At 36.6% G+C, this 27140-nt stretch overlaps 5 protein-coding genes across 13 annotated transcripts; 4 read left to right on the forward strand and 1 right to left on the reverse strand.

Moving 5' to 3' along the window:
* Nucleotides 1-392: 392 nt before the first annotated feature.
* Nucleotides 393-3092, forward strand: LOC7471474 (gibberellin 2-beta-dioxygenase 6). Its single transcript, XM_024605948.2, has 3 exons — nucleotides 393-1214; nucleotides 1670-1991; nucleotides 2342-3092. Exons 1-3 carry the CDS (start codon nucleotides 721-723, stop codon nucleotides 2573-2575), a joined length of 1050 nt encoding a protein of 349 aa, XP_024461716.1. The 5' UTR covers nucleotides 393-720; the 3' UTR covers nucleotides 2576-3092.
* A 104-nt stretch (nucleotides 3093-3196) lies between these two features.
* On the reverse strand, nucleotides 3197-6822 carry LOC7471475 (rRNA biogenesis protein RRP36). Of its 9 annotated transcripts, none has more exons than XR_002983053.2 (5): nucleotides 6643-6822; nucleotides 6242-6528; nucleotides 6164-6202; nucleotides 5223-5767; nucleotides 3197-3676 (listed from the first exon to the last, which is right to left on the reverse strand). XR_002983053.2 is itself a non-coding variant. In XM_024605949.2 (3 exons), the coding sequence occupies exons 2-3, from the start codon at nucleotides 6515-6517 to the stop codon at nucleotides 5342-5344; spliced, it is 780 nt and encodes a 259-aa protein (XP_024461717.1). In that variant the 5' UTR covers nucleotides 6518-6528; nucleotides 6643-6822; the 3' UTR covers nucleotides 5029-5341. The 9 variants fall into 9 exon arrangements, 1 of the variants encoding a protein (XP_024461717.1); XR_002983050.2 differs by having other exon boundaries at nucleotides 3197-3380; nucleotides 3509-3676; nucleotides 6164-6528; nucleotides 6643-6817; XR_002983049.2 differs by having other exon boundaries at nucleotides 3197-3380; nucleotides 3472-3676; nucleotides 6164-6528; nucleotides 6643-6817.
* A 3215-nt stretch (nucleotides 6823-10037) lies between these two features.
* LOC7457850 (ATP-dependent Clp protease adapter protein CLPS2, chloroplastic) lies at nucleotides 10038-12989 on the forward strand. The gene is made up of 4 exons (XM_002311543.3): nucleotides 10038-10488; nucleotides 10855-10953; nucleotides 11372-11481; nucleotides 12583-12989. Exons 1-4 carry the CDS (start codon nucleotides 10242-10244, stop codon nucleotides 12661-12663), a joined length of 537 nt encoding a protein of 178 aa, XP_002311579.1. The 5' UTR covers nucleotides 10038-10241; the 3' UTR covers nucleotides 12664-12989.
* Nucleotides 12990-13851: 862 nt separating this feature from the next.
* On the forward strand, nucleotides 13852-24203 carry LOC7471476 (threonine--tRNA ligase, mitochondrial 1). Its single transcript, XM_002311544.4, has 20 exons — nucleotides 13852-14116; nucleotides 14194-14431; nucleotides 14518-14577; nucleotides 16496-16585; nucleotides 17332-17406; nucleotides 17524-17652; nucleotides 17749-17838; nucleotides 18714-18802; nucleotides 18888-18984; nucleotides 19065-19151; nucleotides 19528-19612; nucleotides 19892-19986; nucleotides 20312-20344; nucleotides 20434-20520; nucleotides 20943-21035; nucleotides 22211-22303; nucleotides 22401-22622; nucleotides 23184-23255; nucleotides 23417-23488; nucleotides 23842-24203. Exons 1-20 carry the CDS (start codon nucleotides 13872-13874, stop codon nucleotides 23935-23937), a joined length of 2148 nt encoding a protein of 715 aa, XP_002311580.2. The 5' UTR covers nucleotides 13852-13871; the 3' UTR covers nucleotides 23938-24203.
* Nucleotides 24204-25284: 1081 nt separating this feature from the next.
* Nucleotides 25285-26653, forward strand: LOC7471477 (probable long-chain-alcohol O-fatty-acyltransferase 5). Its single transcript, XM_002311545.4, has one exon. The coding sequence runs from the start codon at nucleotides 25501-25503 to the stop codon at nucleotides 26545-26547; it is 1047 nt and encodes a 348-aa protein (XP_002311581.1). The 5' UTR covers nucleotides 25285-25500; the 3' UTR covers nucleotides 26548-26653.
* Nucleotides 26654-27140: the final 487 nt, after the last annotated feature.

Consider the following 27140-nt stretch of genomic DNA (forward strand, 5'->3'; position numbering starts at 1 on the left):
CATGCGTGGGAGAGAGTCATGGACGACTTCTTGTACACACGACGACACGCTCGATGAGGCAGACAATTGCTTCTAACTAGGCGAGGCATGTGCAATGCAAGACCTGCGGATTCAAGGCCAGCTCCTTCTGCTACTTGCTGGGGCAAAAAGATTTGATGAGCCTTTTCCCTCCCCTTATCGGAAAGGAGTTGGGAATGCAACTCTAAGACAATTCTGGCGTTTCTTCTTTTACTAAAATTTAGGAACAATTTGGAAAGGTACATAAAAAAACAACAAAACAAAACAAAAGGGTCGAAGTATATGAAGAATAGTTTTCCTTCACTCCTTTTGGTCTATTGGAAAAGAAAAACATCGGCAATCTAACAGGAAAGGCCCCTACAAATTAATTAAATAAACATTTTTCAACAAAGTCAAGAGAGAGAGAGGGAGAGAGGGACAAGGTAGGTTTGGCTTCCGTTCATATTGTCATCTCCCACTCCCGCTGTTAAGCTTTCTCATTTCTGGCTGTTCATCAAACATTGTTTTTACTGTATCTTTGTTAAGACTTGGTCTCTCCCTCTCTCTGTCTTTCACAATTCCAGAGTGAAAATCCTCCCCTTGTGACAACTGTCACAATTCGGGAGCTCTCCTCTTGTTATTTCCTCTTTGTGTTCCTTGTCCTCATCAATCCCTCCCCCCTTGAAATCTATATAAAAGCACTTGCCATCTTTGAATCCTATCATGCACGATCTTACTAGCCAACCAGTAAGTATGATTGATTCAAGCCCACCTCTTCTTCGCCATTATGGAGAGATTTCACGCCTCCCACCTCAGATTCCTACACCCGAACGCAGTGACCTCCCAGATGGTATTGTTCTCATGGAAGAATACTGCCAACTCCCTTTGATCGACCTCAGTTGTCTAAGTAGCACCAACGAAAAGGTGCGGCTAGCTTGTGCTGACGCTATATGCAGAGCTTCGTCGGAGTGGGGATTCTTCCAAGTAGTGAACCATGGTATAAGCCCTGAGCTGGTTCGGAATATGAGGAGGGAGCAAGTGAAGTTGTTTCAAACACCTTTTGATAAAAAGGTGACCTGTGGGGTTTTGAACAACTCTTATAGATGGGGAACTCCAACAGCTACTTGTCCAAAGCAATTCTCCTGGTCTGAAGCTTTCCACATTCCTATCTCAAAAGTTTTTGAGCAAGCTTGCTATGGGGAGTTTAGCTCTTTAAGGTGCTTCTCTATTTTCACCATGTTCCAATTTGGTCTCTCTCCACCAGTTTGCCTCTAGAAATTAACTTGAACAGCACAACTCTTAACTTGCAAAATCTACGTTCTTCACTGGCTCCTTTCATCGTTTTTTTTTTGTTTTTTTCAAAAGACAGTCACCAAAACTTTAACACTAGATTTCAATTCAATCTCGAGTCTAATGGAGTTTCATGCACTATTTTCCTCGTGGGATCAGGAAAATAACTTCATAATACTCTTTAGTGTCACAACCCCAGGCACCATGTTCTAGTCCACATATTTTGTAACTAACCACAACATGATCAGACGATAAAAATATAAATATCTTGATTAGCTTCAGAAGCCGTCCTAACAGTCATTGAAGTCACCCTTTCTTCTAAGATGCCTGTGTTATTATATGGTAGCTAGACTCTAATCAATTTGATGACCTGTATCAACAGGGAAGTGATGGTGGAATTTGCAGCAGCAATGTCAAAGCTAGCAAGGTTACTGGCTGGGGTCCTAGCGGAAAACTTAGGCCACCCAAGAGGAGTGTTTGAGAGCACTTGTCAAGAAAGCAATTGTTTTCTTAGGTTGAATCGTTACCCAGCCTGTCCAATATCATCAGAGATTTCTGGCTTAGTGCCCCACACTGATAGCGATTATCTAACAATCCTCTCTCAAGATGAAGTGGGAGGGCTACAACTCATGAAAGATTCAAAATGGGTGGCTGTTAAACCCAATCCAGATGCTCTTATAGTCAACATCGGAGATCTTTCCCAGGTAAGATTAAATTTCTATTTTCAGTTTTCATTAGCCTGCGTTTCAAGCTAGAATTAGACGAAGTGTCCCAGGTAACTAATTAAAAAATCCTTTATTGCCTGCTTTTGTTCGTGGACGTGGACGTGAAGACTCAGAACAACGATAATATTCTGATATTGTTATTATAATTGTGCATCAACCCTATCCTTGAGCTACCAGACAGCACATCGTATTTTGGCATTTAATCTTTGTCCGACTTGGGCAAGTCAAACCTAGTTATTGAATTTAAATTCCTAGAATAGTATAAAGTAAGAATCTGATTTTTTTTTTAAATTGATTGTTGATTTGTCTTCTGTAAATGTGAATATCAGGCATGGAGCAATGATATCTACAAGAGCGTGGAGCACAGAGTCACGGCAAATCGAGAGAAGGAGAGATACTCAATCGCCTACTTTCTATGCCCCTCTTATGACTCGTTGATAGGCAGTTGCAGAGAGACTTCTTCTATATACAGAAAATTCACTTTCGGAGAGTACAGAAACCAAGTCCAAGAAGACGTCAAGAGAACAGGCCGTAAGATAGGCCTTCCAAGATTTCTACTTTAACACATACCATCCATTAACAAAATCTTCAGCCTTTAGGTATCAAAACACAGCATTCAAAGCAGCTGAATAGATAAGCAGGAAGATGATATATATATATATATAAAATGTATGTATTATTCATGTTGAAGTCAAGTCTGATTCCGCCAGTATGTGCATTGATGTAGTTAAGCCCAATGAAAATCTGCCACCCTTCAGTTTATCGGAGACATACAGACTCAAGTCTGCCATTTCAGAAATAGTTCGATAGCCCATTGTTCAAAATCACGTAGCCAAATGGCCCATCAACGGCCCGGTCTATGAGTAAGTTTGTTGCTTGGATTAAAGAGCCTCCCTAGAGATGTCCTCTCTCCCGCCTACAGACTGTACCAATTTCTATTAACCTTATGAATCTATTTCTTCACCAAATATACACGCATGATCTAGTCGTTGAATTTATACCATGTATGTGAAGAGACTGCTGCATTATGTGGCTGCATGCGAAGAAGAATAGATGGATATCATGTGTCCTGTTGCCCTTTCTTTTTCTTTTTGATTATATTTCCTGTTTTTTATTAAAATTTATTTTTAATATCAACGTATAGAAAAAAATAAATTTAGAGCCAAAAAAATATATATTTCAACTTTTTAAAAAAACATGATTGCACACCCCAATACCGAAACATGTAATAGCATTGTCTTGAACATGCTTCAGCTAGCAATTTGTTTCAGTGGGAAACTTTTGCCTAGAAAATGAGTTTCAGGCTCTGCCAATCTAAAATGGAGTATCTTCGTATAGCCTTTACAAACCAGCCAGCGTTGCACGCACCTATTAACAAACAATAAAGTCTCTTTCAAAGCTTGTCACGTATGACTCGTACAGAAAGCCGTAGCTTTAACTTCACAAGAAGCCACCACACCTTCAGCAGTCATGACGTGTAGAAAATAAATTCTTACCCAGCGCGAGGCCACTTCATGCAAGTCCTCGACTCCTGACATCTTTTTTTTTCTGTGTCAGCAGCAGGCATGACAAGTAAGAGATCACTTCCTCCAACCTAGCTCCAGGCCAACTCCATGCTTGTCCTTAAATCAAGCCACCTATTATTATTTACGTACCAGGAAGACCTGAAGTAAACATAGCCTTTTAGGGGGAAATTTTCAAACTACAACTAGGTGCCATTAACTTCTTTTGTGATGAATAAACCTCAGAAAGCCTTGTCTCTAAGCTTAATCTACAAACAACCATTTAACTTGACATCTACCCCACACACACACACACACAAAAAAACGAAAAAGAACTCCAAATTTATAAGGGGCAAGCTTTGTAGTCAAACCTTAAAGAGGGAAGAAGAAATCAAATCAGTACAAAGACCATCTAAAGAACTGCCTACCCACAGGTTCATACAAGACTGAACTGAAAATGAACGAGGCCTCGCATCCAATAGAAAGTCAATCAAGCAACAAAATATAAGCAAAAGAAGAAAAAATCGTAGCCAGTTACATTAATAATATATTAATAGTTCACCTCTAAAATCAGGCAAACACCATCTATTGGGACCCCTTGTGCATGCACCATCTCTCATTGTTTCTCCAAAGCCCAAAATACATTAGATAAAATATATAGTTCTGTTACCTACATATCAAGGGGCTAATGATACACGCACAAATGAATCAGGTTCAGATAGGTATCCCAAAAGTGCCACCAAAGTAAATGATTGTAGGCTAATCGTAACCAGTCAACTTGACATTCATGCATTATTTTTCAGCTATCTTGCCATGCCAAAGTTAACATCCAAGAGTTCAACAATCATAAAACAAACATGACTGGTATACTAGATGCAACAAACTGAGACTGGCACATGGCCAATTTTTTGTAAAGATCATGTTTGTGAGCATCGGCAGGGCCTAGATTCATAAAAAGATATCTGTATCAATACCAGCATTGTCAAATAAGCACTTCAGAGATACCTTACTTTTTAAGCACAGAATGAAAGCAGCATTTTCTGTCCATGCTCAGTCAATAAAGTTCAAGCATGGATTTAATAATTAATCAAAAGAAGATAACAACGCCAATATATCAAAGGTTGCATTTGATACAATATAAGCAGGGTTCCCAGGAGCCTGGAATTTAAGATTGCAACCAATCTTGTGTTTGTCATGGGAATCTCATATTCCCAGGAATGTTTTATGACGAACTTTACTAGACAATTTTGATCCAGTGTTCTTTTACAGGCCCGAGAAGAAATATTCGGATCACAACATGGTAACCCTAGATTTAATCACAATCATATTGCATCCTTACAGATCATAAAACAATATAAATTAGACAATAACTTTCATTGAGCATAAAAAAGCTCTTGGATTGCTAAGATGGTGGTATAAATGCAAGTTACTACTGCCGAATCATATTAGTATGTTGTAAAGGGTTGTGTTCTAACTGGAAAAAAGAAAGCTAATTCTGCAGCTGAAGCATGGTATTGAAGACAAAACTATTTAACAAGTCTATAAGACCAAGTACCAGCTCTAGTGGAAGTATAGTCCTTGTAAAAGGTTAGTTTACAGAACACGGATGGAACTGTTATATGTCATTCTTATGTAGTTTCTACCATTTTCAGCCAAAGCATTCTGATAACTGAATAATAAAAAAAAAATTGTCATCAGAAAAACACACCTAGGGAAATATCATCTGAAGTGAAGAAGAGATGGAAGTGTCCAGAAATCGCTTGCTTGATGGAACCAGATTGAGAGGATCATAGTAGCATCTCAACATATCTGCTTTGGACTCTTTAATCAGTCAAGCAATAAGGATACCTTGTCTTTAAGACTGCTCTTCTTCTTCATTGGGGGCACCATTTCGTCTCCAAAATCATTGCGAGTTTTCTTTTTCAACTCAAAGGTAAAATCAACATCCATTGTAGTAAATTCAGACCTCTTCTCTTTCTCCATTGGCTTCTTAAGCAAGGGACCCAAAAATAAATCCAACATGTCAGGATCCCCTGTCCTACTTGAGGAAATGAGACTTTCTTCGCTAACTAAATTCATAGTTGAACCATAAGAAGTGGTTTCACAACTAGCTGATAAATGCTTGCCATCAAGAACAATGAAAGACTCTTCTAAATCATTCTTAGAAGAAGCTGTTGTTGGAAGTTGTCTTTGCAATTTACATTCTCTGCCTGATGTTTGTTTTCTCCGTGAATCCTCGTCAGCTTTGACGTACTGCATATAGATCACGCCATCTTGAGATTTTTCCACACATTAATGTTGAAAATAAATCAAAACAGAAATGATTTCGTAAGAAACTTCGAATCTACCCTAGGATCAATCACCAAACGCACTGCTTGAGCCGTGAAAAGAGTGTATTTCAATTTTCAAGTACAGCAACGTAAATGATATACCTCTCAACAACAAATTTGTTTCTTGAATAAATATGATGGTGAGGCAATTCCAATTCGCAAGTCTCTGTTGGCATTGAAAATCGTGCTATGCACGCAGTGCTGTTTATCATCCGAGTTGGCTTTCATTTAACTAAAATTTCAACCTTTCTTTTATTTGTAAAACATGATACGCCACATTGCATTACATCCATCTTAAGAATTAAATAAATCACCTCACCTCCTCGGCAATGCTGACTAAGTCTTCAACAGTCAGCTCCTCCCCCTCCTCCTCCTCGTACTTAGCTTTGATCTCCGCCTTACTTTTTGCTTTTCGCTTTCTCCCAGGCCGATTGCTTGTTTTCTTGTTTACGTCGTTGTCAGTATCATCATCCAGCTCTTTATTGTCTTTAACTTGGTTCCTCTTTCTCCTTTTGGCTTCGAATTTTGAATTCTTTGCCAAATTTGCATCGTCCTCTTCATCTTCAGGCTCGTCGGTAATGTTCTTCTTCTTATTATTATCATTATCAGCAGTTACACTTACACCTAGCATCCAATTAGGTAGACGCCGTGTACTTTCCCCAACCATTATCATATTCTTTAGCCCTAGAGAAAAAAAAAAGAAAAAAAAATTCCAGTTTCCAACTATTGCTTGATTGATAATCTCTGATTCGCACAAAAAAAATAATTCGAAGGGATCAGATCAGAAAAATCGCATACCAGTGGATTAATGGATTGCCCAGAAAATAAGAGATGATGTCCCCACTGGAGAAATTTTGCACCCGTTTCCTTCTGTTCTCTCTTCTTTCAATTGGATGATTACAAATGGACAGTAAAATTACACTTTAAGCCCTCGGTTCGGTCAGAGCAAAGTTAAAAATGAAGGGTAACTTGATTATCTCTATTCTCCAGCGAAGGGTGAAGAAATTGATTCTTCGGAATTAAACTCGTAATAAATTCATTCTTCGGAATTAAACTCGTAATATTATGTTACAGGTTATTTTTTAAAAATATATTAAAATAATATTATTTTATTTTTTAAATTTTATTTTTAATATTATTACATCAAAATAATTTAAAATATTGATTCTTCGGAATCTTTTATTATCATTTTATCAATCGACAAGGGAACATACTGCACTACCAGGTCTCATTAACATGGAAATCAATGTTGCGGCCAGCTGCTGAAACCATCTCCGATGCGTTATCCGATAACTTTATCACTTGAAATCCCATACATCATTGTCGAGCTATTCTACGATATGACACAGATCAAAAAACAAATCCCAAAGATCAAGGAGAAAAGCAAACAAAATCATGATATTCAATCATATTCGTGTTTATTTAAACTCTTAAAGACATCAAATCTAGCAGCTAGACATGGGATTATTAAAAAGAAAAAAAAAAAGTAGGGGAAGAGAAGGAGAGGTTGTTGCCTGTAGGTGGTGTAATTTTCTCCAATGGTAGACCCAAAACATTTATTTTCAGGGAATAGTTGCTTGAAGAAGCTGTCAGTGGTATTTATGGTAGTGTCTTGTGGTTGAGTAATGGTGGTTGGTGCAGGATGGTGATTACTATGGCGATGAAGATGAGGACAATATTGATAAAATGATGGTTGTTACTTTAATATCTAGTGATGGTGATAAGATGTTACGACAATGATGATGTTGCCGTGAAGATAATGATTGTGAAAATGATGATGGAGGAGGATGAATTTGGCAATTTTCACATAAATTAAAAAAAAAGAAAGTGAATTAACCCTGCAGCAAAAATGTGGTGAAGCAACAAGCTTTTAACTTATATATATATATATATATATATATATATATATATATATATATATATATATATATATTAAAAGTCGTGTATTTGAACCGTCACAATTAATTATGATATTTAATTATTATTGTGGTTCTGAAATTAATTATCAACCGTGATAATTAAATGATAGCGTCGATAACCCGCATAATGTGAAGACAGAAAAGCATCTCGAAGTTTCAGGTCAATCCCATGAAGATTTCAAGGGATCAGAAGGTGCATTGAATCCAGATGATGGTCTCAGGGAACAACAAAATCAGAAGCCACGCCATGAGCTCAGGGCTTCATGTTCTTCCCATAAAGGAAAGGAAACTTCTGCAGAGGTCAGTTGGTTAGCAAATCTAAAAGAAGAAGAAGAAAAAATGAATGCTAGCTGTTGATGGTTATATGAACTTCATTGAGAATCAGTAAGAAGAGGAAGAGATAAAAGAACATGGGCAAAATTCAAGTCAGCCCCATAAAACTACAAACCTCGACAATTCTATGGAGGAACTTGAATTCCTGGCCTGGAAATTGAAGAAAAAATATTTAAGAAAGACTCACCTTCTTCGTTGGATGGCCTCAATGTTCAAACTCGGGAACAAGAAACTACGCTAGTTGACGAGCCGGAATGGAAGCAGTTGTTCATGAGTGGTATGGATAGTAGAGAAAAAGTTCCACTAACAGAGAGTACTTCAATTCTTTGGAATTACAAGTAAAGAAGAAGCTTAGTCTGTGTAAATTTAATCACAACTGTAGCGCGATAAGTTAGAGTGTTATTTCACTAAATTTCTTTAAAATATTGTTATTCTATCAATTTTTTTTAATGATTATATTAATTTTAAAAAATATCATGATGAAGAAGTGGCGTTGGGGTGATGGTGGTGCTCGGAAGGTATGGTGGAACGATGATATGTTGCACTGGTAATAAGATGATGGAGTGCAATGATACTGGTAAGAGGTGGGCAATGGTGATGCCATGGCAGCAACACGATGATTGGTCATGATGGAAACAATGATGCTAGCTAGAGCAACGACAATGATTGCGAGAATGATGGTTTTGGCTAACAATGTGAACCGACAAAACCAAGGGAAATATTCTCTGTTTTTTTTTTAATGGGACTGAACTATTTTCCGATGCTATTTAAAAGTTAACTGAAAACTATTTTTTTGACTTATTCTCGGTATTTGCTTTATGCTGGAAAATGATTTTTTTTAAAAGGAGTAAAATCAGAAAATTAAAAAGCCATCTTTCCACAATGACGGAAAAAAGGCCCCCTTTCCCTTTTCGTGGACTTGCAAGGGGTAGCCCATAAACCTCGTCTCAGCCTGTGGCGCACAGAGCTAGCTATGCATTCACAATTTCCACGCTACCAGCACCGTGAGTAAAAACCCCCTCTGTTTTTGTTTCTTCGCACATCCCTTTTGACATCAATATCTGCACGGCATCCTTTTTTTTTATTATTATTATTAATATGGGTGTTCGAGCTAGTTTTCACATACCTCGACTAATCCCACGAGCCCTGAAGTTAATGATCATATAAGCCTCCAGTATTCATCATATTAGCAACCACATGGCTCGAACCTGAGATCACAGGGGAACAAACTTCTTAGTTCCAAGTTCTTACCACTGGGTCACCTATTAGATAATTAACATCCACTTTATGTATATTGTTGCTCAACATTCTTTCAGTTTTATGGTGAAGACGCTTGAATTTCTCAATTTATTTGGAGGATAGAACCTCTACGATACCCCATTTTTGCTAGTATTTTTTATTTTATTAATATGGATATCTAGATGAGTTTATGTGTATCTTAATTAATTTCATGACTTCAAAATTAACGATTATATAAGGCTCCAGTATTTTTAAAAGAACACAAACTTATAATTATTAAAAAATAAATTTAAAATCTAATTAATTAAAATACAGTTTAAAATTACTTTTGCTAGTATTTTAACACCACAAATACCTCCGTTGCTGTCACCACAAGGGATGGCCATCTCGGTGCCAACAAGAATCTATCCGTCTAAAATCTTCTAAGAACCGACAAAAGGAAGGCTCTAGAAATTCTCACAAGAGATGCGGCCCAAATTGAAATTTGAATCCAAGCCACTCCTTTTCAACGCCCGGTGTGTTGCTGAAAATTAAAAAAAAAAAGAGAAAAAAAAGAGAAGGGATTAAGGGATAAGAAATTTAAAACAAGAGGAAGAAAAAATAGTAGTAGCAGTAATTAAAAAAATAAAGATAATAATTATGATAAGAGTAAGAACAACAAACAACAGTGATGAGTAATAATTCGATAGCGAAAGAGCCCAGCCACAGATACACAGCCAGACAAATATCTCCTCAGTAAAAGACAATTCTACCATAGTAGCCGGTGGATAAACAACCACCCAGGGTATATTATAGCCATAGACAGAGCTCCAAAGCCATTCAGATCCATCTGCTTCGTCTTCTTTCCTTAGACTCTCTAGCACAGCTACAAGATTTCCTTATAGGAGAACAAACAGAACAACGAAAATGGCAGTGTTAACAGCGGCATCAACAACATGGTTTTCCTCTACAACCCAGCAGCCTGTTCAGTTCAACAACGTTGACGGTTCAATTTTCACTCGCAACTTCAAGGCAAATTTCCCACAAAAAAGAGCAATTACCATGTCTACGGGTCTCACTGTCAAGGCTTCCTTTACCAAGGGAGGTCCTGGCGTCTTGGAACGCCCCACTTTTGATCAATCCCAGTTCGACCCTTCTTCTCAAGTTCTCGAAGGTCTCTATCTTTTCTTTTCTTTATGTTCCCATGTTTTATTACAAGGAATGCATAAAAGGAGATAATATTTGTTGACAAGATTTGGCGGGTTTTTCTCTCTCCTGTGAATGATGCACTTTTATCGGGATTTTCCAGTAGCAGTTGTTTACTCCCTCTTCGTTTGATTGGAAAGGAAGCATTAAATTTTATTGTTCTTGTCTATATAAGAATGTTTTGATTTCTTCTCCATTCTTGCTGACACTGTTTTTGGTTTAACTGAAGCAGTTTTTTCTAGTATTCCTTTAATAGCTAGCACCCGTGAAAGTTGCGGTGGATTATATTGCTAGATTTTGGATTTCTTACTTGTATTCCTCTTTGTCGAAACAGGAGGGGATATCGGACGACTAAGGGATAAGAGAGGTGTTGGGAGTGGAGATAGTTATAGAGTCTTGCTAATTGATGATAGCCGCCATTCTGAAAGCTTAGGTATGAGTTTAAGTCGTCTTTCTCCTTTTATGTATCCAAATAATGATGAATTGAATACCCTCTAGAAGTATAGCAAGGCTAATTTATTGATTTCTTTTGGTTGCCTCAAGCATTACGGAATTTAATGGATCCCACTCTACTGTGTGCCGAGTGGCTATTTGAATACTCAATTGAACAACTTAAGTAGATGGAAGCATAAAATTTTCATGCTCTCGGGTTCTAAAATTGCTAACTTTGATCAGTGTAAAGCAACATATATAAAGCTTCTTGAAAGTTAACAAGCTAGAAATCAGAAGGCAGTTCATTGCTGATTACTTTCAATTTTTCTGCGAACTGAGCAAATTATAGGAAAAGTTAAAATATGTATTTCACATTTTTACTTCTGTACTTACTGCTGTGAGTGTCCATTTCTGTGTAGTTGCAAAGGTATTACCTCGAGCTGTGCCATCAGTCACACCTGAGGATGCTAGAAAACTATTTCACGAGTCACGCGAAAATGGTGTAGCGGTCGTTATCGTCACAGTTAAGGTATAATTATTCCGCTGCGTCATATATGCTATACGAAGATCTTGCTTCTGCATAATTGTTCGAATGATGTCTTAAATGTTTACGTGGTGATGCATAATAGTCATTCTAGAAATATGCACTGTCAGGGTAAGACTAAGGGTTGTCTAATCAATCAAACCTTAATGTACTGTAATTATGTTCAAAACTCCTTTAGTAACCAAACCTCCCTGCATCGTATCATGCTGTAAAATGCAGGTCATTGCGGTGCCATGATAATATCTCACTTCAAAATATGCATAAACAGCATGATAACCTCCTTTATAACATGCAGAATGTTGCAAAATATTGCCTTTGGCCCCATTGTCATTCAGAAGCACACACCGAAAGGTTGTCATAGCTGTCCTTTGTTTATTGTACTATAAATAAAGAGCTATTTTCATTTGGCAGCATATCATGCAAGTCAACAATTGGTGTCAGAGTGATTGCTTTTGTAGCTAAGCACAATTGTTGAGTTACATGATGGGCCCCAAGTGCATTAGTTGAGATACAAAGCATATATGCGTTCTCGTTTTACTCAAATCACACTTTAAACCTTACCATAACTTGATAACTGCTGTAGAAAATCATAGATGATACAAAGCATATATGCTTTCTCGTTTTACTCAAATCACACTTTAAACCTTACCATAACTTGATAACTGCTGTAGAAAATCATAGATGACCCCCCAAAGGAATGAGAAAGTACCATCCAAGTTATGGCATTGTGATTTAAAAGACGTTCATCCATGTATTAGCACTCATACACAATCACACACACAGCACGTAATATCCTTTTCTTTTAACAAAATATTTTGTTGAAAGAAATATCATTACTGTTGCTTTTATAGTAAGCCACATATTGCTTCCTAACAAGACAACAGAGTTGGCTGGTACAGCTATGATGTGGAAATGTTATATTGATGGCTGCTTTTAACATGACAATGGATAAAATGTTTAGCGCTCACCTTACCACCGATGTCCTACTTGAACTTGGTGGTGGATTTAGATAACCATGATTGAATGAGTTGCCAGGTTAAGCTATCTAAGATGAATAATATCTGAAATGTGGAATTTGGCTTGCAGGAACATGCTGAGTTTTATTCCCAGATGATGATACGTGGTGGATTACGATCAGTGATTGAGCCAGATTCGAGTAATGTGTAAAGCTGTCAGTTATAAAGCAGTGGATGCGAAATGAAAGTTAAGGTCAAGGCAATTTTGAAATTTACGAAGTTTTTTCTTTTTGAGAAGAAAGGAGAGGAGATTTGGCATTTCAGACACAGGATCAGTATTTTTATGTTGCTGATATTGAATATAGAATATGCTTTGTGGCTGCAGAATATGTACCGGTAGTTCTTTAGAAGAGCTTAATTATACACTGTCTTCAAAACTTGAACCGATAGTTCTTTAGAATATGCTTTGTGGCTGTAGAATATGTACTGGTAGTTAAATTACTAGTATGATGACTTCTGCAGTGCGATTCATCACCAGGGCCTCTTGCCATTCTTTTTTCCCTCCACCACTTTGTATGCTAGCAATTTTAAGGTTTGGTATGCTGAAACTCAAAATAGGTCACTCGTGCCTTCAATTATAGTGCTCCCAACTAGCAGCAAGCTGTACGTGATTAAAATTTATTAGGGCATCGGCAAGCACGTTAAATCTTGCTACTTTATCTGCTGGTGATGGCAATTGCCTGACATGTTTTGCATGATATCCTGTAAAATTTTGGTTCATCTTTTAAACCAATTTTCAATCGATTAAAGAAACAAAGACTCGTGACTGGGCGAGGCCAAGAAAATGCTCCAGCCGTCCTTGATAGCTAGTTTTCATAGATCTGCTAACAAGGGGTTTTTTTTTATTATTGGTGTTTGTAAGCTTGATCATGCTCTAAAAAGAAACTGCCAGTAACATTTTCACTCAGTGAATAGCTCTGCACTCAATTTCTAGAATTCCTAACGCAATAACTTTCACAGCCGAGGTTGACTCGGGCTCTAGGACCGAATTATCCAAATTTAAAAGACAAGTCATTCACACTGCCTCATCGATGGCAGGAGAATCCCCATGAGAAAACACTGACTCAGACTCTATTTTTTTGGATAATGAAAAACCAAAAAACTAGGACCTCACAAAGCTAACTCCAAACGCGTAGATTAACGACTGGGTTTTGTCTATTGTAGGACTATTTGAGGGGACTTGTAGGCTAAGCCCAACAACAACAGAAAGCCTATAAAGAAAACGGGCCAGAGCGGGACTCTCCTTGGGGGTAATTTCATGGGCCACTTTTCGATCCCGACGCCAGGTACAGAAAACCCATAGCCCAAACGCCCTTAAAACCACTTTCTTGGGGAAAACCCACGCAGTCTCTGTGTGCTATGTGCATATGTTCTCGGCTGCTCTCACCTCTCCGCCGTTTCTCATCCTCCTCTCCTCTCCTTCTTTCTATACCTCCTCGCCGTCTCCTCTCCTTCTCCTCTTCCACGACAATGGCTGTCTCCAAGTCTCACGCAAGAGATGAAGAATATCTCAATATAGCAATCCCTAAACGCATCCAGCTCTTCCAATCCATTCAATCTGAACAACTCTCCCGCCTCCAATCCCTCCCTCACGACTCCATCAAGTAAAACCCTAGTTTTTCTCTATTTTCTTGAAAAAAAATTGTATTCTATTTTTTATTCGTTTTCGTTTTGGTTTTAGGATTACTTTGCCTGACGGGACAGTGAAGGAAGGAAAAAGATGGGAATCGTCTCCTATGGATATCGCAAAGGAGATTGGGAAGAGTGTGGCTGGGAACGCGTTGATCTCTCAAGTCAACGGAGTGTTGTGGGACATGAATAGGCCTTTAGAGGATGATTGTGAGCTCAAGATTTTTAATTTTGAAAGTGACGAAGGACGCGACACCTTTTGGCATTCCAGTGCTCACATTCTTGGCCAGGTATTCGTGCTGGTTTGATTAGCGGCAATGTACTACTATCTTTTTACTTCAGTTTTAATATCGGGTTTAATCATTGTGAGGTTCAGGCTCTTGAGATGGAGTATGGTTGTAAGCTTTGCATTGGGCCCTGTACCACTAGAGGAGAGGTATGATATTTATATATTTTACATACGTGGAAATTCAAATATTCCTCTATTTGTTGACCTTTTTGCTATGGTTTCTGGTTCATTGTGACTTATTTCCATAATGTCTGTTCTTGCAATATCAAAATAAACTTTACTGGGATTGCCAAGTTGGTTGACTTCTTCTTGATCAGGTCTGCCTCTTGTAACCTGTTGTCAATAATTATTGGTGAGATCATTTCCTATCACAACTCACAAAAATTGTCGAGAGATCTGATAATGAGTCTCACTATACCAGCAGTGCAGTTTATGGAACCAAGTACCACTGTTACTTGTTTATCGTGTTGAAATGAACATAAGAAACCATCTTTTTCCTAGATACAAGGGCTTTTGGTGGGAACATACGTTTTATCCAAGTTTGGAGCCTGTTCAGTCAGTTAAGATGAGAAAGTGACGAGGGGTCTTATCTGATGTGGACAAAAGATGATTTAACTTACAAGACTTAGTTCCCATGCTTAAGTCTCTGCAACCGTCTTCTTGTTTTTCAACCTGTATTCCTATATAGTATGATTTAATACTGTTGCTCTTAAGACTGGTTTATGAACCGTCTCTTTATTTTCCACTAACGTACATCTAATTCCACTGATAGTTATTCAGCCTGCTAGATTAAGTAACAACCAAAGAGTTATGAAAATTTGTACTGGTTGGTTAGGTTAGATTGTTTCTCTTGGATTTTCTTTTATCCTTAAAGATTTTTCATATCTATTAATGTGTGTCTTGGTTTTATTTATTTTTTTCATTCTGAATTTCATGGTTGTAAGTGTAAGGAAAACTTTTTTTATATTGTTGTTTTGTGTGCTGGGAATCTTCCAAGAGAAAATATATGAGTTTCAATAAATGTTGCTTGGAATGTGATGTACAGTATTGTGTTTGCTATCCCCCGGAAGGCAGTATGAGGGATCTCTACTTTGGGCTGTGATTTGTTTTTATACTGGTCTTCCATATATATGCGTGTATAGTCAAAAGATAGAAGTATTGTATTTATATTGGTGCATGTACTCAAAAACTTACAAAAAAGACATTTTCCATCCCTGGCTCTAGAAAATAGCTTACAAATTATCTCTTCCCCCCAAAAAAATTTGATTTTATCCAATCATGAAGCTTTACAAAATCATCTTCTTTCCTTTTTTTAAGGGCAACAATTAAAAAGTCCAACCTAAATATGCAACTTTTTAGATTACAACTAATAATTTATTTCTTCAACTCTGATTATTTGGTTATATATGTTTCACATGTTTACTGCTATATTTAAACAAAAATACTGGTAAATCTATCATGAAGTTTAATAATAAAGAAAGCGATTGCCAGTTTTCACTTTCCTGAAAGCTAACGTACCACGATTGGGATCACATGATTCAGATCAAAATTCCAAGGGGAGGGGGTGGAGAGAATTAGTGTTAACCCTGGTTTAAATTATCAAACAGGGTAAGCAACACACACACACGTGTGTGTGTGTGTGTGTGTGACGAGTATTATCTGAAAGTTTATTTCTGTGATATTCCCCATTTTTATGGTACAGAGATTTGTGTTTCTTTTTCAATGAAGCTGAACTTTTTTCTTATATTGTCCTGTTGATGATTGCTCTTCAGAGGCCCTTTTTCTTTTAGGTGCTCTGTCAGGACTGTGTCATCTCTTTGACCATTTAATGTATGAGCTCCTGTTCATTCAGCACAATTTTCTGTCATTTTTATCCTTTAAATGGAAACTATCTGGATGGTTACATAAATCCCCCTCTCCAACAACAAAATATTAGCAACTCAATTCCTGCTTTAAGTGCTTAAAAATGTTGCATTTTCATCATGCCCTTTGCTTCCATGGCTGCATTTCTTTTTGAAGCCCTATCTAAGTTTCAATTTGAAATTCTCATATGTTCTTCTTGCAGGGATTCTATTATGATGCATTCTATGGTGAATTGGGATTGAATGATGATCACTTCAAGAAGATTGATGCAGCTGCGTTGAAAGCTGTTGCGGTATTGTTTCATCCTTTAAGTCAGCATCGCCGTGTTCTTGTTTTGGCTCTCTAGTATATAAAGGAAGGCTTACTGTTGTTGGTCTAGCAGAGTTATATTGCTCATTTTTGTAGATAATCTTGAGTATGATTTGCAAATATGTTTATATAAAAGTGTTATATAGCTGATTCTTTTTTCTTGTTCTAAACATCTTCCCATGAGAGCAGTTTGTGTATGACATGTGGATGGGCATGCAGATAATTCCTTTTCATGCAATAAATAAATATAAAATAGCTCATTATTATGACCAAGGGCTGGTTGGGTTGACGTGTTGCTTATTTTTGTTGACAATCTTTAGTATGTTTTGCAATTTTGTTAATATAAGAAGTGACTTAACAGGGTAAATGATTTAAAATGTCAAGTTGGTAATGATAGAGAGTACTGTATATAACCATTTCTTGTTCTAAATATTTGTATATGAGAGCTGGATACATTTGACATGTGGAAGGGCATGCAGATAATTGCTATTCATGCAATAAATATATAGAATGTAACTAATTATAACGAGTGGGGATGGGTTGGGTTGGTATATTTGTTAGGAATGCATCACATGCATACAAACACAAGATTTATAATGATTTTCTAATTTGTTGGATTCTTTTTGATGCATGGTTACTTTAACCAATGTCTCTTTTTCATCATGCTCTCAATGTTCTTAGTGGTGCAGTTGAGTTGTGCTTACTGATTTGATAACTCTTACATTTCAGGAGAAACAACCTTTTGAGCGCATTGAAGTATCGCGGGAACAGGCACTTGAGATGTTTTCAGACAATAATTTTAAGGCAAGTTTAAGTATCAGTTTTATCTGAAACAAAAATGTCTTAATGGTTTTTTTCCCTTCCTAAACAAAAGAAACCCACCTTTCTCATCTTTTTTTTTCAAAAATTGGTTATTATCAGGTTGAAATAATCAAAGATCTGCCCGCAGACAAAACTATAACTGTATACAGATGTGGCCCGTTGGTAGATTTGTGTCGTGGGCCTCATATACCTAATACTTCCTTTGTGAAAGCTCTTGCATGTTTGAAGGTGATACTTTATCATGTGTTTTTAATCATTATTTCATAGACAATCAATTTGCTTTATCAAATGTAATCTGCTTTACTTTTGAATTTGTAATTGCAGGCTTCATCGGCTTATTGGAGAGGCAATAGAGATCGTGAAAGTTTACAAAGAGTGTATGGAATTTCTTATCCGGATAAAAAACGTTTGCAGGTCCCTTTTTCATCTCTCTGCCCTTTGAACTGCATTTCTACTTTTCAATTGCAGAGACTTTTGCAACATTCAACTGTGTGCTGTTCCTAGTTAGTTGTGTTGAATGCTTTCAAATGGTGTATGATTTTGTGTGATTTCAGTTTTGGTGTCCAAACTGGGTTATGGGCTCATATAATGACTCATATCATGGTAGATTTTTAATTCATAGGGTTGCTATATTGGTTGTTAAAAGTCCCAATAAAGAAAAACAAGGGAAAAGAAAAATCTTTGTCTTGACTTTTTTCTCTTGGAAAAAATGTTTTATTGTGTATACCCTGACTAAATTTTTCACATAAACACCGAAACAGGCTGCTTTATTATTATATGGTGTGCACTTATCAGTGTGCCATAAAAGCAAAAGCAAAATAAAAATTGTGATTGCTACAGCAGATTTGCCTATGAATGTTGGGTTTAAACAAACTATCATTAATCTAGTTAAACCAATGAAACCAACAAGGACTTCGAATCATAATGGGAACTATTGTTTTGAAGCCTTAGATTTGTGTGTCTCAAGAAAAATTCAAAGACATAGAGAAGTTGTTCTTGAGTCAATAGCTCAGGGTGTACTGTTGAGGGAGGCTGCTTACTGTCTTATTAAACTGGAAAAGGCGCCACAGCATTGTGTGTAAAAAGAAACGTGTAACAGGGTTCCGTGGCACAGATCGGACAATGTAAACAGTTTATTTTCCATAAGAATCTTTAATCTCTATTAGCAAAACTATGAGTTTTCTCTGATTTGGAGAGGTTAAACCAGTGATATGAAAATGGGAAATGTGATTATATTATCTGGTTTAAGATGCCACCATTTCTTTTCTGAACTTCAATTTCTTGTGCAGGAGTATAAGCAGTTCTTGGAAGAAGCAAAGAAGTATGATCACAGGTTGCTGGGTATTAAGCAGGAGTTATTCTTTTGTCATCCACTGAGGTGTGATATGGGCTCTTGTATTTTGCTCATCTCTATAGATTGTTGCCTTCCATGATGCTGATTTTGCATCTTTGGTGTGTTTCAGTCCAGGAAGTTGGTTTTTCCTTCCACATGGAACTCGGGTTTACAACAAACTAATGCAATTTATAAAAGATGAGTACAGAAAAAGAGGTTACGAAGAGGTTGAAGTTATAAATGCTTGTCTAGATCTTATATTATATAATGTCTAAAAGTGAGCACCTAAATTTATCAAGTTTGGCAGGTTAAGTCTCCAAATATTTTTAACATGAAACTTTGGGAGACATCTGGTCATGCTGCCAATTACAAGGAGAATATGTTTCTGCTTGAGGTGAGTGAAATATATTTTTCTGAATTCTGATGAAGAGGACAGTTAGATGATCAATTGGTGCAAGTTATTTGCAGTGTGAAGTTGGAGGATAACGGGTTATTATGGGAAATAAGCACAGATATACATGTGACTGATTTTATTTTTTTTGTTGGGGGGGTGTGAAAACATGCTTGGTAGGCTGATGGATTGACAAGCACCACATAAAAATTTATGTAAAGTGAAAAAATTCTTCTAGGGGTTATGTTTGCAAAATTCTGAATGATCGGAACTTCAAAGGACCTACAGGCAGTGCATGTCATTTTGAATGATGAGAGCATTCTTATTTTACGTCTTGGAATTTAAGAAAAATGCTGTGATGATACTTTGTGTGCTGCAGATTGAAAATCAAGAATTTGGACTGAAACCAATGAATTGCCCTGGGCACTGTTTGATGTTTCAACATAGAGTTCGTTCATATAGAGGTAAGTTCATTTTCTATGAAATTTTATCCACTTTTATCATCTTTATGTTTGTTTAGGGGGGCTGAGGTGGGGGTTGTTTGCACTCTTTTCCCTTGAATTATTTTTAACAGAATTGCTGAGGTGTTTTTGAGTGTTCTGGTGTCATGGGTATGGAAATTATGTGCATTTAATTATAAGGATGCACTTGCTGTTTGTGGAAAGCTCTAATGATTTGAATGTTTGAGTGGGGTCCATCATACTCTTGCCATCCTATCTTAAATGTTTAGATTTGTTTTCCAGAACTTCCTCTTCGATTGGCTGATTTTGGGGCCTTGCATCGCAATGAAGCAAGTGGTGCACTCACTGGACTAACACGTGTTCGAAGATTTCAGCAGGTATGCATTTAGTTAAAAAAAACTTATTTTAGGTTTTTAACCCTGGTGGCGTAACTGCCTGCTCTGTACTTAAAAGTTATGAATTTAGGTTTCTGAGTTATTCCCTATTCTTTTAAGAGCTGCAATGAACTCTTACCACATATGTGGTGTTGAAGTTTCACAAAGTTCAAGAGCTCATCTATATTGATGTGATCAATCGCTAGCTGTGGCAATGTACTAGTAATCTATTTATTTATTTTCCAATCCATCACTTTAGCTTTTAATACATGGCTATCATTGTATCTGCTCTTCTGTCCCTCATTTGTCTTGCATTTCGCTACTACAGGATGATGCTCACATATTCTGCAGGAAATCCCAGGTAATATAAGTTACATTGACACCTGACTAACCTCTTAAATGTCTTTTTGTTGCCTAACCCTAATAGAAATGGTGTGTTCTGTTTTTCAGATAAAAGATGAAGTCAGAGGTGTCTTAGAATTCATCGACTATACTTATGGAAAATTTGGATTCACTTATGAGCTGAAGCTATCTACGGTATGATGAACTTGAATTTTTTGCAAATTGATTGCTTAGGGAAACGATCCTGTCAACTCAGATAAAATTTTGCATGTTCTTAAATGAAACCTGAATTTGAAAAATCTTAATATTCAAAAAATATCATTTTGCCTTTACCTTCGTGGATTTATATACTGAATGATTTATTCCTTGACCAAGCCAAGCTTTGTTCAAGGCATTTAAGATTGATGGAGATATTTTGAATTTGTTTAGATAGTTGTGGTTCAGCCATTTTGAACTGATGCAATTTTTCTGTTCTTCAGCTATTTTTGAAAACATTTTTGTAAATTAAGTTTATCATTTCCCATTTTCTTGAAGAAATTGATGAATTTTCAGTGTCTTGCTTCCCAGAAAAGAAAAAAAAGGTTTTTATTTTGTGCCTCCTGATGTCTGTATTATAGAGGCCAGAGAAATACCTAGGAGTCTTGGAAACATGGGATGAAGCTGAGAAAGCTCTTACAGAAGCACTGGATGAGTTTGGGAAGCCATGGAAGGTAATGTTATTCTTAGGTACTTCTGGTCTTTGCTTGAATTCTTGGTTGCAGATTTGCATATATGCAGTTGAAATTCTTCTTCATGCCAGTTTGTCGTGCCTCTGACATCTGCAATCTGCCAACTATAGATTTTCTAGAGAATTAATTTCCTTGGAAAAATTATATCAATAAGTTCTATGATATTTTTTGAAGACCAACAAGTTCACTTATCAAGTTTTTCTTTCAAAGAAGTTCATATTTTGTTATATTCCACATAATATCCAGACAATATATTTCAAAAATAAGATTATAATTGATCTTGTTTCTTTTTAAAATTAAGATTTACAAATATGAAGAATTTTATTATTTCTTTTTTATAATCATAATTACATTTGAATTTTTCTGAGGTTTAGAATTATATCAATATAATAACAATTGGTTACAATAATAAACTATTTTACAATTGAGAAAAAAATATTTAAAAAATGGTGTTAAGAATTTGTTTAAACAAACTAAAACAAAGAAAAAGAAAATAAAAAGCACTCCAAATTGTAATTTTGTTAAATATGGAGGGTAATATAGCTATCATAACCAAATAAGAATTTTCTTTTAACATAAATTATAAAAGTGAACTTATTTGTCCAAAAAGCTTCATAAAAGTTGATAATCATTTATCTTTCAAAAGTCAACGTATTAGTACTTTTCCCAATTTTTTATTCAGAATTTTTAATGTATCTTTAGTTCATCTACCAAATGATGAAAACACACCAGAGGCTGTTAATATTCAAAGTGCCTTTTAGTTTCCCTTGCAGAGTTTAGAGTATGTTGCTGTACCCATCGCAACATATTTAACTGTGCCTAGAATTCGTCAATTCGATGAGTCTTTGAATCATATGAAAGTTAGGTGCAACATATTTAACCGTGCTTAGGCTTTGTTGATTAGATGTGAGTCTTTGGATCATATGAAAGTTATGCCAATTTTCTGAAGTCTAGAAGAATGTGGTAAACTACAGAAAGTGGTTTGGTTTATAGATGACTTTTGGTTTTTCTTATTTCCTATTTCCATTTCTATCCCTATGAAAATTTCAGCCAATTGAGGTGTCTAGAAAATAATTGGTTTCTTTTCTTATTACATATTTTCATTTTTCTTTTGTTAGCTTTGACTCTGATGTGATATTTTGGTTCATGTTCTACAGATTGATGAAGGCGATGGTGCATTTTATGGACCGAAGATAGATATCAGTGTATCCGATGCATTAAAGAGGAAATTTCAGTGTGCCACATTGCAGGTTCAGATTGTTGACATTTATTTTTTCTAGCTTTCTGGCTTTTTTACAGTAATGCAGAATTTTCATGTAGTGAATGAATGTCCGTCTCTGTTTGCAGCTTGACTTCCAGCTTCCAGATCGTTTTAAGTTGGAATATTCAGCTGAGGATGAAGCCAGAAGTGAAGCACCTGTTATGATACATAGAGCGATCCTAGGTTCTGTTGAGCGCATGTTTGCTATACTATTGGAGCATTACAAAGGCAAGTGGCCCTTCTGGCTTAGTCCCCGTCAAGCGATTGTCTGCCCTGTGTCTGAGAAATCCCAGTCTTATGCATTACAGGTTAGTTTGCTGTATGCTTTTTAACCCCTAGATGAGGAGTGTATCATATAAAATTTTGCTTGTCAACACTCTTGAATTCTCCCTTACAATTTCGTTAACCTTATGATTGGCATAGGAATGCATGCAGGGTTTTCTTGTTACATTTACTGACATGATACTCACCTGAGCCCCTTGTTTCATGCACAAAATGGATGGCAAATATTTATTTTATTGTGTCAGATATACTCTGTACATGATGACATGGTCTAAGTTTTGCTTGTATAATTTTCTATCACACTGCTCGGCTTGGATGTTTTTGTTGAGGTAGTTTCAGTTGTGTAACCAGTCGTGTCATGGCACAATAGTTTTCAAGTTTATTATCGAGCAATGTTTGTGAAAGGGACTCACTAATTCCATCCTTGCAGTGATAGTGGATTACAGAGTCCTTTTTAGCTGTGGATTGATCTAGTTTTGGGTGCGAAATGATGCAATGCAAATAGCTTTTTTATTGTATTATTTATCATATTTGGACCCTAATAGCACTGAACACAAATCAATGCATTTTCTTGTTACAATTAATAGGTGCGGGATCAGATTCATGAAGCTGGCTATTATGTTGATGTGGATGCAACCGACAGAAAGATCCAGAAAAAGGTGCTTTTGCAACTTCCATCCTTGACATCAAATTAGCATCCTACAAACCAATAACATATTCTTTGTTATGCATTGGCTCAATTGTGGTCTTTCAGTGGTTATTATTGCAAATATGGATGCTACACGATTAGATTTTAGTAAATTTTTAGCCTTTTGTTCAGGTACGAGAAGCTCAGTTGGCACAGTACAATTATATACTGGTTGTTGGTGAAGAGGAATCCAAAACTGGACAGGTAATACAGTTTTTCTATTAATTGAACTAAGTAAACGTGATTGCTTGATTTAACAAGTGTGACCTGCTGCTTTTTATAGGGATGCTGAGTATTTTACTTGCCTTAGATACAAGTGAATATTAGTTTTGTGGATTTCCAAATCCATGTAGATCATCAGCTTATTTTCAATTAGGAATCACCAAGTACTAGCATGAATCTGGAGATTATGCTCTAGGAACCTCTTTTATTTTGGAACCACTGTCATAAACTATAATAAATATCCCAGTGTTCTCCTAAAAGATCTATATTTGGACTATTTTTTCTTCTCTTTTCCTATAAAAAAAATAATTGTTGTTGTCCTGTGTTGTTTCCAGGTGAGTGTGCGGGTGAGAGATAACGCTGACCATTCAGTGATGAGTATTGAGAGCCTACTCGGACTCTTCAAGGAATTAGTTGCAGATTTCCGCTAGGTCTATACGTTTTGCTTCTGAGCAACAGCTGCTTCTTAGGTTGATTTCCCATCAAAGGGAAAAGAATAGAGAATCCTTTTAGTGTGTATGAGTGTGTACACCCCACCCCCATTATTCCCCAATTTACACATTGGATGTCGAAGAAAGGGAAAATTCCTCCAGGCTTTCGCATTCCTCGGACGATGGTTTATGTTCAATTCCATGTCTGTTTCTATGCTTCATGTCTTTATTCAATGAATAAAAACATATGAACAGTGTTCTAGTAAGAGCTAGTTATCCAGCAACCTGGCAATGGTTGCATCTTTAGGATCCATAGATATTTTCAGTATTGAGAAGACTGGTCAAGTACTGAGAAGTAGGAAGCTGGTCTTTTTCCACAGATGTACTCATCGAGCAACCAGCAGACGGAAAAGCGACAGAGATGCTGTCTTGAAATTTGCTTTCCTTTTTTGCGTCTTTAATGGGTCCCCGTAATGGTGAGAGAGGCCAGGATTTATTTTCATACCAGGTCTTTCATATTCCTGGTTTCTGCGCTTGAAAATTGAAATCATTATCTGTACTTCTATGGTGTTGATAGACCAACCTTGTCCATGGTGAAAAGCATAGCAGTTTGAACAGCCAGCTTGAAGCTTTGTGGACCTCGTCTCCGATCTCTATATATTGGTATTCTTCTATGTAGTTGTCTAGGTCGATGAGAACAGATATTAGTTAATGCACTGATTTATTTAGAAGGATAGCGCTATTAAAAGAACATTTTCCATATGATGTTAATACTAGAAATTATGGCTCTTTTAAAAATTAAAGAAGTAGAAAATTTTCATTTTTTATTACAACATGTGGGTGGGATAGTTTTGTATCTAAAAAACCAAAAAAAAAAGAAAAGAAAGAGAACATTCTCTCTTTAAAATCCCGAGGCACCTTATTGTACAATGAAAATAAAAATAACAAGTATTAAAATAACAAGTACAAGTATATAAGTACAAGCATATATGGATTGAAATTCAAGTTAATTTTTTAATTAATTCAATATTAAAAAATTAAATTAAAAAAATCTAATAAAAAAATAACTCAAGTTAACCTGTCAAATCTAGATAAAAAATTTTAATTAAAATATATATCAAAAAATAAATCAATTTAAATAACCTATAAAACTCATAAATTAAGTTATCAAATTATAAAAAATAAAATATTTTTAAAATTTTGAATATCAAAATGAAAAAGAATTTACATTTCCGTGTTTATTGCTGTATTGAAATGTCAAGTACTTTTAAATATATGCTGATAATAATATATATGTAAAAAAATCTAGTACCGTTGATTTTTTAGTGAAAAATGGAATCATATTCTTTGTATCCGAAAGGAAAGAATACTAGTTTAGGATATGTGAGGTAGTGCGATGGTAAAGAACGTCGGCAGCGCACCAAATAGACCGGGGCTGTCCAAGGTGAATGATCAATAAAAAACAAAGAGGTATATGTCATCGTGACATTCTCAAAATCAAAAGCCATTTGCAGACACAAATTACAAGCTATTGAAAACGGAAAAACGCACAAACAGGCAAGAATGGAGGGGGAAATCAAGAACTTGATCAAGGCATCTCTCTCAGTTTTGGCATCTTTAATCTACTGTCATTTCATATCATCCAAGATCCCAAAAGGTAAGCTTAGGCTTGTCTCTCTCCTTCCCATTTTCTACCTCTTCATAACCCTTCCTCTCTTCTTCTCCTACTTATTTCCAAATACTATTGCCTCCTTGTTCATCTCCTGGTTAGCCAATTTCAAGCTTGCCCTCTTTGCCTTCGATCACGGTCCGCTTTCATGTGACCAATCCAACTCCCTCCTTCAATTCATCTCTAAAGCTCTCCTTCCCATCAAAATAAAGCAAAATGAAAAGTACCCATCTTCTCAAACACCCCAAAACCCACCGAAATTAGCTCTGAATTTGGCGACGAAAGTCTTGCTTTTTACCATCTCAGTTGGCGTGAATGATTACAAGGGCAGGTTTCACCAAAAATTGGTCCTTGCTCTATACTGTTGCATGGTATACTTGTTGGTGGACATAATTTTTGGTGTATTCAACGCTACGGTACATGCCATGCTGCACATGGAGCTAGAACCACCGTCCAATGAGCCTTATTTGTCAACATCTTTGCAAGATTTCTGGGGCAGAAGGTGGAACCTCATGGTAACAAACCTACTGCGCCATACCGTATACAAACCCGTGAGGTCTTCTTTGGGATCCTTGCTAGGTGAGTGGGCCCCGCTCCCGGCAGTGGCGGCTTCTTTCCTAGTCTCCGGTCTCATGCACGAGCTCCTATTTTACCGCGTCACACGCGCAAGCCCTTCATGGGAAGTCACGATGTTCTTTGTGCTGCAAGGGGTGTGCTTGGTCGTGGAGCTTGCTATGAAGAGGTGGTTTGGGGGTAGATGGCAGCTGCATTGGGCGGTTTCAGGGCCATTGACGGTGGGGTTCGTAATGATGACAGCCATGTGGCTATTCTTTCCGCCACTAATTAGATCGGGTGCCGACGAACATGCCATCGAGGAGTGCAAGATGTTTTTTCACTTTGTGAAAGAAGAGGGGCTAAAATGGATAGGAAAGTTAATTTGATGCTGTATTTCTTACATTGCATAAAATTGTATTTAACCTCTTTTGACTTTTGTGCTGGGAAACTTTATTAGTGTGGCAGAGCATCATTCATTTTTTCTTCCATCTATTATTGGGTTCCACTAGCATTCGTTATTCTTTTTTTTTAAATCATATTTAGTTTTTTTTTTTAATACCTATTGATCTCCACCATTATATTTAATTAATTACTAACAAACCAAGCGCCCGCCACGATTCACACTTCACCTTTAACAATTCACATTTCAACTGCTTTTTTACAACCCTACCACTTATTTTATTTATATTCTAAATCACATAGAACATGCATTTTTAAAGTCCACGGGGAGGATGCTAGAATCAGCCACACGTGTCGTGGTCCCCGCATAACGCGCTAATGATTTTTTAAAAAATATTTTTAATTTATTAAAAAACAAAACTAACCATTACTTTACTCAGTAACAAAAAAACAAAATAGTGCAATAACAAAAATGCCCTCAGATTCAAGGCATAAGAAATTAAACCCTAAGGGCAAAGAGGTATTTTGATTGTGCAAATAAAAAGGATAAGACAAAAACATCCTTCTGTAGCGATCAAAG

This window comes from Populus trichocarpa, chromosome 8, assembly GCF_000002775.5.
Source record: "Populus trichocarpa isolate Nisqually-1 chromosome 8, P.trichocarpa_v4.1, whole genome shotgun sequence".
Lineage (NCBI taxonomy): Eukaryota > Viridiplantae > Streptophyta > Magnoliopsida > Malpighiales > Salicaceae > Populus > Populus trichocarpa.

What these genes read in the sequence shown, in the direction of transcription:
- LOC7471475 (XM_024605949.2), bottom strand. Translation starts at nt 6,517, where the DNA reads ATGATAATGGTTGGGGAAAGTACACGGCGTCTACCTAATTGGATGCTA. An exon ending in TAGTCAGCATTGCCGAGGAG is followed by an intron (nt 5,768 to 6,163) that starts GTGAGGTGATTT and finishes ATCTATATGCAG; the next exon opens with TACGTCAAAGCTGACGAGGA.
- LOC7471474 (XM_024605948.2), top strand. Translation starts at nt 721, where the DNA reads ATGCACGATCTTACTAGCCAACCAGTAAGTATGATTGATTCAAGCCCA. An exon ending in GGGGAGTTTAGCTCTTTAAG is followed by an intron (nt 1,215 to 1,669) that starts GTGCTTCTCTAT and finishes CTGTATCAACAG; the next exon opens with GGAAGTGATGGTGGAATTTG. An exon ending in ACATCGGAGATCTTTCCCAG is followed by an intron (nt 1,992 to 2,341) that starts GTAAGATTAAAT and finishes TGTGAATATCAG; the next exon opens with GCATGGAGCAATGATATCTA.
- LOC7457850 (XM_002311543.3), top strand. Translation starts at nt 10,242, where the DNA reads ATGGCAGTGTTAACAGCGGCATCAACAACATGGTTTTCCTCTACAACC. An exon ending in TTCTTCTCAAGTTCTCGAAG is followed by an intron (nt 10,489 to 10,854) that starts GTCTCTATCTTT and finishes TTGTCGAAACAG; the next exon opens with GAGGGGATATCGGACGACTA. An exon ending in CCGCCATTCTGAAAGCTTAG is followed by an intron (nt 10,954 to 11,371) that starts GTATGAGTTTAA and finishes ATTTCTGTGTAG; the next exon opens with TTGCAAAGGTATTACCTCGA.
- LOC7471477 (XM_002311545.4), top strand. Translation starts at nt 25,501, where the DNA reads ATGGAGGGGGAAATCAAGAACTTGATCAAGGCATCTCTCTCAGTTTTG.
- LOC7471476 (XM_002311544.4), top strand. Translation starts at nt 13,872, where the DNA reads ATGTGCATATGTTCTCGGCTGCTCTCACCTCTCCGCCGTTTCTCATCC. An exon ending in GTGCTCACATTCTTGGCCAG is followed by an intron (nt 14,432 to 14,517) that starts GTATTCGTGCTG and finishes TGTGAGGTTCAG; the next exon opens with GCTCTTGAGATGGAGTATGG. An exon ending in TTCAGTGTGCCACATTGCAG is followed by an intron (nt 22,304 to 22,400) that starts GTTCAGATTGTT and finishes CTCTGTTTGCAG; the next exon opens with CTTGACTTCCAGCTTCCAGA.